Genomic DNA, 13656 nt, shown 5'->3' with positions numbered 1-13656 from the left:
ATGATGGTTGGCTAAGAGCGTGCCATGCGGTGAAGTTCATTTTTAAGAGTGTAGCCATCATGATATCAACCATCATTGAATCATATTTGAATAATATCGCTATCTGGCCTGATTTGTTGAAAACGGAAGGCGTACGCCTATTTTGTGACACTTACGCTGTCTATAATTGTCACAAAAAAGGCCATAATATAAGGCCACGATATCATTCGAGATGACGGTTGGCTAGGAACGTGCTGTGCGGTGAAGTTAGTTCATTTTTAAGAGTGTATACAGCATGCATACTGTAAACTACTCTAATTCGTCATGTACGATTATACGTAAACCCTCGGGAACAGAACATACAACGGCATGGAGCAGGCAATGCGACCACACAAAGGTCTCGGGGAAACGGATTGTCCGAGCGATTTCCCCGAAACGCGGTTTTCTCTTCCTGTATCCCCTTCCACTGAAACTTCCTTTCTATCGGTAATCGTAAGCCTCTGGGGATAGTTCGTTCAGCGAGAATGCACCGGAGGAGCTCCGGAACGTTGCCCGAGTGAATATCCTTGTTTCCTTTTGACTTGTATAGCTACCGGTCCCTAGACGCCTTGTATTAGACTATAGGCGGCTCTCGCATCTTGTTTATGCCCTGTTAAGAAGGCCGTAAAATTGGGAAGAAAATTGCTCGTAAAGGGTAAAGTGAACTAGGAGTGGCTGCTTTTCTTTGCTTCCAGTGTTTGATGTGTGTGTTCATCCTCCTCGGAATCCTGGGAAAAAGACTTGCACGATCTCTATTCCAGTGATATTTTTGCGGTCTTCTAGACTCATTTTAGTTGGAATAGCAATTGTACTTTTACCGGACCATCTGACGTACCATTAATTATCTCAGCGCACCTGCTACACCGTCCTTTTAGAGGCTCTTCTTTCCTCTTTCTTTTCTCTGTCTCTCTCTCTCCAGTGCTTTCTCTCGTTCGTTGCTAACGGCTAGATCACAGAAAACAACCTCTCTGACACGATGAGGGACTTACAGCTCTATCTTCGATAAATGGACAGAGCACGTACTCCTTTTTGTGTGTGTGTGGGTGTGTGTATCAAGTGCAATCAATATCCTCGGCAATATGGGCCTGCCTCTTAGTGTGCCGACGAAGATAAATCTCGGTACACGAGTACAAGCCGCCCCCCCCCCCCCCCCAAGAAAAAGCGCGAGAGGGAGACAAATTCGAACGCGGTATAATTGACTGAAGGACTGTTACGTTTGTTGCTTTCTTTTTTGTGTGTGTATGTACGTGATCATGTGCTCAGAGAGGAAGGGACCGTTCAAGAAAGGTATCGTATCTTACGATCTCCAACCTATATAGCCGCTTGAAACTTACGTATACGAAAGAGCATAAACAGCTCGAAAGTATATAGCTTTGAAATGCATCGCATCTGTGTAACCTGTGTCAAGTGCTCGCGGCGAAATGAAGTGGCAACGGGAAGGCCCATATATATCCCACCATTTTAGAAAGGCGGGAGCACCGACTGGCAATCCTGAGCTCTGCCAGGCAACAAATATGGAACTTGGACTACCAGGAATAGTGTTTGACTCGGCCTATGTAACGTCAAAGGAAGCAAAAATGTCGTCGAGGTCACGTACAAAGCGTTCACGGTAAATATTTTTCCGCAGGAGGTTTTTGTCGCGTGTCCGCAGCCCAATGCCACATGGGGCTACGGATTTGAGGAAACTGTGGCAGAACCTTACTGACCGGGAAAGTGGAAAGAAACACGAAATGTGTCTTAATTTAGTTGACGTCACTCGATTATGAGGTCTTTTGGGATTGCTGACGTAATTAAAGTGCACATTTTGCGTCTCTGGCTGCGTGATCCGGAGGTCCCTGCGTAATTACCCGCATTTTCTTCGAGGTGCGAGTCCAGGTTTGCGATATTGTCCGGGTAGCGTGTAGCGTGCGGGTGTCATTCTTGACGCTGGCGCGGGTAAGACATTGTCCAAAAGGAGGAATAGAAAAGATTTAATTGAGTCGCCAAAGATGGATCCTCGTTTCGTCTCGTAACGCCGTCAACGGGTACGGGTACAAATCTTCTAGGCATGTGACCCATTTGTTCGTTAGATGGGATATAATGAGAGATATGGGATATAAGATAAGATATCGATATAAGATATGACAGATATAAGGAGGAATCGATGGGATATAAGGAGATGGCCCATGACCCATCAGGGACAACCTTGGAGAGTACTCGAAGCTCACGCCTGTGTTTCTTCTCGCGGCGGGTGACATGTCGCGTGCGGACGGGATTTTGAAAAGGAAAAAGAAAATTAAAAAAAAGTGCGCATTGCGTGCGGATGCAGGTTTCATTTTGTAACGGAACGCAGGGGCGGCGTGTTGGTTGCGTGTCAAACAATCGCGACCCGCGCAGCACTCTACGTATTGATTGATCGAGCTTTTATTGTGGCACTGGAGCTTGCCAACGGTTAAGACTGTATAGACATAGCACACGTATAGACGCAGAATGGAAGGTACCGAACTAGCAGCACGTTTTGGTGAAACTTTATCCCACCATCCAACCCGGCCGAGGACGGTGAAGATGGGGGAGAGGTAAACGTTGCTTTCCAGCACCGTGTGGTCACAAGATTACCGGCGCACGTTAAAGAACCTCAGGTGGCCGAAATTATACGCAGTCTACCCTGCGGCACGAGCAGCATGTTCGCCACGCATGGGCTGGCTCACCGTACGTTTATATCTGCTCTGAATTGTGCATTCTGGTTAAGCTTTCCACACGGCTCCGTAAGATGCACGAACACACGCCCAGGCAGAAGCACTCCTACGACATATACCCAAAAGAGATTCTAATTTTGAATAACCTCCCAGCTAAAGACACCACTGCCAGCTAAATGAGAGCCGTGCCAGAAGGCGTTCGGCTTCCGCCACTCTATCACGAGCATCCACGCACCAAGAGGACCTTGTCCACTGCCTCGGTGTTTATGTAAGGCTTTGCCCTTGCATTCCTACCGTTCCATTTTCTATACTCTCGTGGTACGGCACCTACACGAGTCCTGTTTCAAAGCGCCCACGTAGACTGACAGTGGAATGTTGCATGCTTCCAAGCGCGCCATCGAACCATCTGTAATATATCTCCCAGTTTCGATTTGCGAATGTTGTAGAGGAATGTGACGGAATAATGCTGAATGCTGGTGTAGCTGCTTAATAAAACAGTGCTCTGTCTAACACTCAACATGTAATACTACCATATAGACGCAGATACATAAATGTATGAAAAAAAACGAGATAACTATAGGTCGAGAGCGCCTGCTCGGCAGCGAGGTATAGAATCTTCTATGTCCGTCCGTCGCCAGTCAAACCCAGAACACGAAATTCCCCAAACGAAACCCGATCCGGACCTTCTCAAAGTAAAAGTCAGAGATGCGCGCAAACGGAGACGTGGCCCGTAGACACCCCGTGCAGTAACGGTGAGGAGGGAAGAAGTGACCCCCTGCTGGCGCGGGGACCATTGCTTTGTGTGTCTGGTGTTCGTCTCTCTCGGTTCTGATCTTCTACACTATATACTCATATAGTTCCTCTATAGCGCAGCGTAGTAACTGTGGCTATTTATTACTTAAAGGGGTAGTCCGTTGCAATGACGTGTTGAAGTAATCAATCAGAGTCTATAGTCTTTCACGCTGTCGCGCCTTGTGTCAAGGTTCAGGTTCGCCTCATCCCCTTTGAAGCAGGGCAAACGTTCTCAAACAACGTCACCTGCACTCTTAAAAATGAGTTTCACCGCATAGCACGCTCCTAGCCAACAATCATCTCGAATGATATCGTTATCTGCTCTTGATTTGTTGAAAACGGGAGGCGTACGCCTTTTTTGTGACACTTATGCTGTTCATAATTGTCACAAGAAAGGCGTACGCCTCCCGTTTTCAACAAATCAGGGCAGATAACGATATCATTCGAGATAATGGTTGGCTAGGAGCGTGCTATGCGGTGAAACTCATTTTTAAGAGTGTGCGACAACAAATAAGAAAAATGAAACAACAAACCTTTTGACCATGATGGCAATTGATGTTCCAAGTCTGGGGACGTGTGTTAGCCTAGCTCAACTGGTAAGAGCACTGGACCGGTAATCTGGAAGATGCGGGTTCGAGTCCTACAGCTGGCTAACCTTTTCAGTGGCTTCTATCATTCATCATTAAGAAACCTTTGTTGTCTTGTGGTGGCGCTGCGCAAAAGGCGGGGAACGCTAGAGGCGACCATACTGGCACTCAGGAGAGTCACATGCTTCACGGTAATCAATGGATTGCGCTGCGGGGCAATGTCCTATAGTTCGCTGTAGCCGTAACCCGTCCGCGTTACTACATAGTAAATATACCGCAGCTTACGTCCAACGTTGACACAACTGCCTCGTGACACGTTGGCGCAATACAGTCACATTGTTACTTGCGTTATCGTTCCGACGAGATAACGTCGCCCGGAGATCATGCTTGATATCTCAGTGGCACCGGATAATATCCTAGAAAAAAAATTGGACTCGCCGTTCAAGAGGACTCCAACTGTGATGTCACTGACAGGATGGCACAAGGTAGAGAGAAAAGCCCCGAGGAGAATTGCACTGTTATCGCTCTGCATGTGATATGATAAGAATGTTCTGGCAACTTAACAGTTTGTATTGTTTATGTGACAAGGTCCGTTGGAAAGAATCGAGAACATTATCAGCAAGCAGAGGAAACCGGACATTACGAAGATCGTAGCATCACTGGATCACCTCTGTGAAGAATCTCTCTCTAACATAGCATAAGTTCAACCGTTCTTCATCTGCTCAACCTCCGATAATCTATCGACTTTACTGTTGGCAACGGTAGACTGCGGTTTATTCATTCTTTCCAAAGTTCTCTGATGCTGTCCTGTAGGTCACCAAGTGCAGGCCATGCACGCAGTTGTGTAGTCTTTGATATCACGTGATCTTCTCGACGCCCTCTAATCCGTGTGTCTGGGCTATACTGTCCTGGGCGCAGTGTGCATTGAGGGTCATTGCTTTATCTGGTCAACGTACTTTTGGCCACCCTGTGTTTCGCGATGTCTTTCTGCACATTTTTTGGTTGGAATCGTTTTTTCTTTCTCTGCTTTATCTTCAGTTTACGTGTACTGGAGTAGCCAACCAATAAATTATTTCGTCCTTTTTTGCATTGCTTGCACTAGCTGAGCTATGAATACCAGTAATACATTTTGTATTGCTGTTATAAGGTGCATACACAATGATACAGTGGAGCCGTGGTGTATACGCCCTAATCGGTAACGTGTTGACGAATGCTGTGCAGAATAACGTCTCTGCGACGACGTATTCTTTTGCTGTTTTTTTTTTTATGTGTATCAAGTGCAATCGATATCCTCTGCAATATCGACCTGTCTCTCAAGTTTGCCGACGAAAATAAATCTCGGTACACAAATAGAAGTCCCAAGAGCGAGAGACGAGGACAAAAGCGGACGCGGTATAATTGACTGAAAAACTGCAAACGCTGAACTGAAACGCTGCAAACTGAAAAACGCTGTATAATTAAAAAAAAAACAAGTAAAAAAATTCAGCGCATGCTCCTGCGACGTTTCTTTTTTCGCTGTTTTCTGCGTTTCCATCCCCTCCCTTAGAAAGGCGAATTTTAGGGACCCGCTCATAGTAGCTTTAAGACCGAGGCGAATACGTTAAACGACGTGACGTAGCCGTTACGAGTCCGCCAATCACGAGCGTGCTTTTTGGCGGTTAGCTACGGAGATGTCTTTGAAATCGTCTTCGGCGATTGGCTGGAGCAGATGACGTCGAGACCCAAAATGTCCGGGCGTCAAAGGCGTGAGAGGGGCATTAACTTTCTGCATCTATAGGCGGCGTTGGTTTGGTACGACTCGTATGTTTTTCAATACTAAATGCGCTTATCGTTTTCCTGCAGGTTCTACACGTCGCCGTGAGAGCCGTCAAGCGAACGGTACCCTCCGTACAGTACCCCCAGTGGCGACGGGCAAACCCGAGTCACCCTTACGCCTGCCTCCACCATCTCCAAACGACACCTTCCACGCAAGCCGGCTCTCTACCGCCAACTATACTTCCACGGTAGGTGTTTGTTCATCACATCCCGTGATATGTACGTACAAAAAGGAAAAGAAAGGTATTATAGGTATTTATTCTAGGTAGTCTATATACATGTACTGTACGCACAGAATACGTACTATGCTCCTACGTATATATGTGCCTGTTACGTAGAATGCGTCTTGGAAACCAAACCCGTGCAGTACGTCTTCTTCTGTTGTTGCATGCAGAGATGCGCGAGTACACACGTCTCGGTTGCACTGGTGTGATCGTAAACAACTGGCTGCATCCCGATCGAACAGCCTCGCACGCTTCGGGAATAGGCGACATCACGATATATACCCTCCTCCTTTCCTCGCTGTCCTATAGGCTTTTTCCAAAAGTAAGGGATTTTGTAAAGAAGTGCAGAATAGAGAACCCGCGCGCGCGCTGCAGGTAACCTGCATTTGTCATTCTTTCCAGGGAGCTCATTTTATTCTTTGCAGAACACACCGCAAAAAAAAGTGAAAAAAAAAAAATATATATATATACTAGGTGAAAGGGGTTCGGACGACCGCGAATGTATGTAGCTGAAATGAAAAATGAAACACAGTATCCGAAGGTACGGGAAGTAAGAAAAAATGGGGATAATTTATTTACATTTAAGATACTCGGAATGCAAAAACATGTGAGTGATACACAGAGATTATAAAGGCACGTCACTATGCAAGCCTTTATAAGCTGTGTGTATCGCTGACATATCTTTGTCCTGACGAAGGCGGAGCTTCTGCCGTAAAGTAGACAACCCTTTTTTCATTCCAAGTATCTTAAATGTAAATAAATCATCCCCCTTTTTTTCTTACTTCAAGTACCTTCGGATGCCGTGTTTCATTTTTCATTTCAGCATATACATATACATACATACAGCACATATCAGCACATACATACAGGGTGAGTCATTAAAAACTGACCGGAAGTTCTATTTAAAAAAAGCTATGAGCAGCTTAGACGTTGTTTTTGCAGTTGAGTTCTACGGCCGGGCGGACATCCTCTGGAAGAGAGTATGTAACTACCAGATGACTAACTAAGTGAAATTAATTAATTATTCTTTTAATAGGGAATTTCGGGCAAAAGCGAGATAGCAGATTGAGATTCTATCCTCGTTGAACACCTTTCCACTTTTAAAACATCCTGAAACACGCACGTGCGCTAAAATATCCATCCCCGAATTTCGATATGCAAATGAGCCAAAACCAAAACCGCGGCGGCCGAGAACGCGGAGAGTACAGCGCTCATTTCACCCAGACTTGTACGTATCTTGAGTACGTACTCAAAATACAGTATTTTAAATACTTTTTCCGGTATTTTGGTACTCTACTCAATACTTTTTGCGACAAGTATTTTTAATGTATTTAAAATAGGTTTTTCGGTATTTGCTACTCAGTACTCAAAATACTTTCCTTCCTCGTCAAGCCATATCCAGCACGGTTCCCGCCGTGCCGAGATTTTCAGCTCACTGGAATTTAACCCCCTTTTTCTTTGTTTTTCTTTTTTCGGGACTTCGCGAATCTGTCATTTATCCTCTTGTACAATAGGCTGGTCCCAAGCCTGGCCTTGCTTCTCAATAGCCAGCTTCGTCAGAAAACCGTTCCTATTCATATTGCCATGTGAATCACCAGGGGATTAGGTACAAGATAATCCCGGCATTTATTTACTTGGTCATCAAAGCAATAAACACATGCCAGAGGTTGAAAGACCCGAACCGACATACAGGAGGGATTACGAAGTTTTGGGTCAGAACATATCAACAAACTTTACTTGGGTTCACCAAAGTTCACCAAACATTACTTGACACCAAGACGTTGCAAATGAAAGATATGCATGGCTGATGAAGTTTATTCCTTTCATTTGTAAGGCCACGTTCAGAATACGCGTTTCACTTACTGCTAATACTAAAGTACTTTAAGTAGTATCTTAAATACTTCTTAGAGTATTTAGTACTCTACTCAAATTACTTTCAGTTTTGAGTATTTTGTACTCTATTTTAAATACTTTTTCCGTAGAGTATTTAGTATCTTATTTTAAATACTTTTGCGCAGTATTTTGTACAAGTCTGATTTCACATCAGACAGGGCCACGTGATTTGGAGCGGTGGAGGTAATTGGAGTGGGTGCCGCTCAGGTGGGCAGATAAGCCGCTCTCCAGCCCAGATAAGCCTCCGTCGGAGTGGGTGATGCGCTCGCTTTTTCGGGTTTGGCTCATTTGCATACCGAAATTCCGGGATGGATATTTTAGCGCGCGCGTGTGTGTGTGTGTGTCAATTTAGTGCTCCTTTAAGTTCATAATCGATTCGGCACGAGCTCTCGGGCGAAGGCCATTTTCGCGTGCCCTTGCGTGACGTTCGGAATTCCCCAACTTAATAAAAAAGAAGAACGATAATTGCATGAGTTCAAGCCCTTGGCCGTCGACTCCCCGTCCTACGCGCGTGCGACCATCGCGTATTTATAGACGCGCGGCTTTCTTTTCTTCTCCGATTAATGAATAGGCGCTATATATAGCGCGCTTTTATTGGGATAAATATAAAGCATTAATCTGTTTCTGACACCGTGCGAGCTTCTTTCTAATCGATGCTGCCTGATGGTGCTGATGCTGCCACACATTAGCTGGCTGCGAAATTACCGCCATCGTTTGTTCCGTTACGAGAAAAGCTCTACCTTGATATAACTTGCGCATGCCATCATGCGCCGCAGTAAGTTTTCTCACGCAATACTGTCGATGCAAGAACGCGCAGGAGCTGTTTTGAGGGACGGTCTTTGAGTTCCCCAATCATCATCCCGTAATAAAGTTATTGTTGTTGTTGTTGTTGTTTCTTTCCTTCCTTCTCCTTTCTTTTAGTTTGTGCTGACAGCCGGGAGCTGAAATATGGGTCACTTCCGAGGTTACAGTTTCATATACGCAATATTTGAAATTTTATATTCAGGAGTCGTGTTAACGAGACATTCGAACTTGTCTCTTCTCGTTCGTTCTAGTAACATATTTGCTGTTCAATAAATTTCCCAGAAATTCGTGTTTATAAGCTTTCATTCTCCCGGCAACATGAACGTATTTTAAAGAAAAACGAAGCATTAGGTCTTTTTTTTTTTTTTTTTTGAAAAACTGACCAGCTGCAACAGTTATGATCTCCCTTTCCCCTCGTCTTTTCTTTTGCAAATATAATAATTGATATATACGTATACAATTAGTAAATAAATTGCATTTACAAATAGTATTACTACAAATTAAATTTGTAGTAAATAAATTAATCTAATAAAATATTTAGTTATGTCATTAGCACGCGGACCTCAACTCGTTGCCGAGGGGCTGGCTTCGAAATACACTGGCCTTCCCTACAATCCCTTCCCCCCTTACCCCGGCACTGTTTCCTTCTCTCTCTCTTTTTTTCGCTTTTAAGATTCCCTACAATAGTTAGAAATTTGGGTAGTCTTTCTTGTGGACCGTAAGAGTGGCTTGAAACCAGTAATGTCCTTTGGGATTCGTTGTTTAATGTCAGCCACTTAGTAGACCTTGTGGAACCTGTATGCTGGTAGTCCTGGTAGTGTCCGGCGGTATAGTATCGTACGAAGCGTGATAGTAAATGAACGTAACTGGCCGTCTTTGTTCCGATTGGTCAGCTGTCCAGTCTCAGTAGCAGCGGGACAGCGTCACTCTTCGCTAAGATCCAACCCCACCAGTATGTGTGCACAACAGCGAGGGAGAATACCGGCGTCGATTTCTTTGTATATACGCCTTGGTATATGGAAAGCTCGTACGTCTCTCGTACAAGTGTTGTGCGTGGTCATACCCTATTTAGTGACGGCAGCCGCGTCTGTATTCTTTCAAGTCTGTGTAGATTGAGGTTGGGAATTGTTTCTTTTTTGAACTGCAGCCGTCCGTGGAGCTGGCTCGTGCGGGATGGGTGCTACGGACTCTGCTGTTGTACCAGGCGCCGCAGCTGATCCGAGATCGGAAGTACCATCTTCGCCACTTCAGGCGATGTATGGTGGGCACAGAGATGGTGGACTGGCTGCTCCAGATGCCCGCTACCCACGTCAGATTAAATTCGCGCGCTCAGGCCGCTGGCATGTGGCAAGTCTTGCTCGAAGAAGGAGTCATCAACCATGGTAACGTATACAGAGCTGTCCTTAGAGCATACTACTGACCCCCCCCCCCCCCCCCCCATTTAAGATTAGTGCTGGAACGACCGTCTGAAAGGGGTCTGTAACCGCGTTTATGTGTAGATCGTGCTGTGTGAGAGCCATGTGCTGACATGGGTACCCAAGTGCTTTGGGGTCTCGGTGGAAGAAGGGGTCGTCAATGAGTACGTGTTGCGCGTATCCAGAATCCAAACAGTGTTTTGCGCATTGCGCAGTGACTCTCCTAGCCAACCATCATCTCAAATGATATCGTTATCTGCCCTGATTTGTTGAAAACGGGAGGCGTACGCCTTTTTTGTGACACTTATGCTGTTCATAATTGTCACAAAAAGGCGTACGCCTCCCGTTTTCAACAAATCAGGGCAGATAATGATATAATTCGAGTTTATGGTTGGCTAAGAGCGTGCTATGCGGTGAAGTTCATTTCTAAGAGTGTAGAGTACCCTATTCCAAAGTTGTCATTTAGCGTCGTCCATCGATAATCGCGATAAAGAGACGCGTATTGACGCGAGGCGCGTTATTTCGCTTCGTACAGCCGCATGGTGGCGCCCATTCATTTTTATAGCGCCCGTTAATACGTGTTTAATGACGCAGTGACACACGAGCACGAGTTCAAGGACAAGTACCTGTTCTATCGCTTCCGTGAAGATGAAGAGGAACCGACCAAGTTGCCCACATCGGAAGACCGACTGCACGCCGAGGGTGAACTGCAAGACGTGCTGCTGCTTCTCATGCAGCTCACACCCGACGCCGTGCTTCGCATGATATTGCGAAAGCCGTAAGTGTAATCTTCTCTCATCACAACAGCCGATTCGAGAAGAGGACAGTGCCCCCGATGGATCCATGCTGCGACTTTTATGCACGAGCGGGAGATGATTGAAAATACCGATGGATTAACGACTTGGGGGATTAACGACTGTCGAGTAGTCCTCGTGAAACGCATGCATAAATGAAAAGCAGCGCAGGTGTAGACAGGCGATGTTCATATTAATATGTAGCCACTTCTTTCTCGGTCCTCGTTTTGGCTTCCTAATGAAGAGGGTTACGAGGGCCTGAATTGATATTACTTTCTTCAATACTACGACGCATCAATTAGCGCCCGTAACGTTGGTAGAGAACGGTCTTTTCATCGACAAAATGCGCGGAGGGATTGACCTTTGAAATACGTTATCGTCATGTAATGGAGGCGTATAGTGCTCATTATTGCTTTGCAGTCCTTTGGAACGCACTCTAGACGATCTGGACCTCATATACGAGGAGCTCTTGCACGTTAAGGCACTCTCTCATCTGTCGAACAGCGTCAAGCGAGAACTCTACGGGGTCATGATCTTCGAGTCGCATCCCAAAAGCGGAACGATATGTGAGTATCTTTTGCTGGTAGCGCCCGCCACCCGCGTTGATGTTGACTGTAAACCTGTATTCACACGAGGGACATCTCCGCGGAATATTCTGGTGGAAGAACGGGCAAAAAACTGTCCCAAGGCCACAGAGTGACGTACAGCGGGCATAGCAGACGACAGCATCGATTCTTGTCTGCTACGGCAGTGGTTCCCAAACTTCACCGCCCCGCGGCCCATAAAAATACAGACGACCTCGTCACCCCCCTCCCTCCGGTTTCCATCGTCGCGATGCCGCACGACTCCCGATCTCAGCGCGTGAACGTCAGCCAAAACGATACACTTACATTTTATTGGAGCGCTGCATTCAGAGTGAGTTTTCTGGGCCAAAAAGTCTTGCACCACGGCAGGAGCTCTTGTGCTTTCAGATTCCAGAGATGATTTTCGTTTGACACCGGTCAGAAATCGTTCCATCATTAAACATCTGGATGATGCACGCAAGACTCTGAAACCACAACCACGAACGAACGAACGAACGCTTAATCCTGTGCAAATACGGCGCCGTGATCTGCTAACTTACTTTCTTTCTTTCGTTATGAGGAATTATATAGGAGAGGTCAGCCTAGTCAAAGCTGGCTTGCTGCGTGCTCGCTCACCGACAACGCACGCGAAACGGAGCTTTTCAACGTCCGTTCTAATTCGAGAAGACGCTACTACGCGGTGCGCCGTGACGGCCGGGCGTCCGCGATAGACGCAGACGCTGTGGCTTTTAGTGGGAGTGAGTGGACCTCACGACGAAAGCGTCGCGTACCCCGCGTGCAAGTGCATTTATGAGAAACCCCCTTGGTCAGCTGCCACTGCATGGAGTCCTGGTAACGCAGGACAGCGAACACGGCGTGCATATTTTATTATTTTTATTTTGTGAGTTGCAACCCACAGTTTTGTGAACCACTGTGCTACGGTATACACAGCATATTCCCCACAGTTAAGAGAGCACAAAAAGGCATGACGTCACGTGCCAACAGATAGCGATGACGTATTGCAGAAAGCTTTCCTCTGGAGTATTCTGGGAAATCTCGCTCGTGCGCACACTTCACTTTATGCGGTGCCTTCGTATCGCTGTTGCTGCTATCCATCAATACGAACTTCCCATGGAGACACAGCGTTGCCTGGTCGCTACGTGTTCGCGCAAACCATTCAGACACTACTTTCGTTTGGCTCTTTTCACTTAGCCCGTTATCTGGGTTCATAATCGATGGGAAGGAATTCAGGCTCCCGCGTGAGAACTGTACAATTCACTTTTCTCGGCTTCAAACTCGCCGCTGTTCATGAATGCCCTTTTTGTCAGTCGTTTGAATGCGTTGCTTGCATGCACGCCGTACTTTTCCACGCTGACAAAGGTTAGCGTCCGAACTGTTTCGCGTGAAGAATGTATAAAGTGCCCGCACATTGAAGCCAGATGTGAGCTATAGAGCGAGGAAAATAAATATTTCGACGCCGCAGAGCGCAAGCAGCGAAGCTACAAAAGAAGCTGCTGCCTCTCAGAAAAATTAAAAGTTCGCGGATCTCATAGACAGCCATGTGTTGTAGTTCAAGCGCTAGCTATAGCGTTGCGATGCTCCTGGTAATTTGAGTAGGCAGACATTTCGCGAAAAGATTCGCTCGTTGCTCTCTGACGGGTTAGACGGAGAAGAATCTGACTTTCATTTGGGATGGCGTTGAACGGAACGACAGTACCAGGAGACTGCGATCCAGACGTAACGTTCAGTTCGGATGTGTGCAGCGGAACGGATAATTCGGTGTTCGGCCACTGTGAGTGTTAATGTGGATTTATTTTTGTCTGTCATGCAAATAGCTTTAATTTATCGGCACTGTTTGTTGACAACACATTTTGTGTATGTGAGAGAGAGAGGGTGCAGTGATTGAGTGAACGGGCAGATTTGTTCCACTGTTGCTACGAGCTCCGCGGACATTAGCTACTAATGCTGGAGTGCCTCTTTATGTATTTTGGCTCAACAGTTAATTGCTGCGGGAACCCTTTTCTGCGGATCATGGGGAAACAGCTGTCGTCTGCTATGCTGAGACCCTACAGGCAA

At 46.2% G+C, this 13656-nt stretch overlaps 1 protein-coding gene across 6 annotated transcripts in view; it reads left to right on the top strand.

Annotated features, from left to right (window-relative positions):
- LOC135366914 (rap guanine nucleotide exchange factor 4-like) overlaps nucleotides 1-13656 on the top strand; it is a 334286-nt gene that overhangs the window by 302328 nt on the left and 18302 nt on the right. For all 6 annotated transcript variants that reach the window (XM_064599902.1, XM_064599901.1, XM_064599903.1 and 3 more), the window contains 4 exons: nucleotides 5915-6075; nucleotides 9956-10190; nucleotides 10818-11001; nucleotides 11438-11583. In XM_064599902.1, the coding sequence (XP_064455972.1) occupies nucleotides 5915-6075; nucleotides 9956-10190; nucleotides 10818-11001; nucleotides 11438-11583 (726 nt within the window). The remainder of the gene's footprint in view (nucleotides 1-5914; nucleotides 6076-9955; nucleotides 10191-10817; nucleotides 11002-11437; nucleotides 11584-13656) is intronic.

Source organism: Ornithodoros turicata, chromosome 8, assembly GCF_037126465.1.
Source record: "Ornithodoros turicata isolate Travis chromosome 8, ASM3712646v1, whole genome shotgun sequence".
Taxonomy (NCBI): Eukaryota; Metazoa; Arthropoda; class Arachnida; order Ixodida; family Argasidae; genus Ornithodoros; species Ornithodoros turicata.
This window is presented reverse-complemented; position numbering and strand designations above follow the sequence as displayed.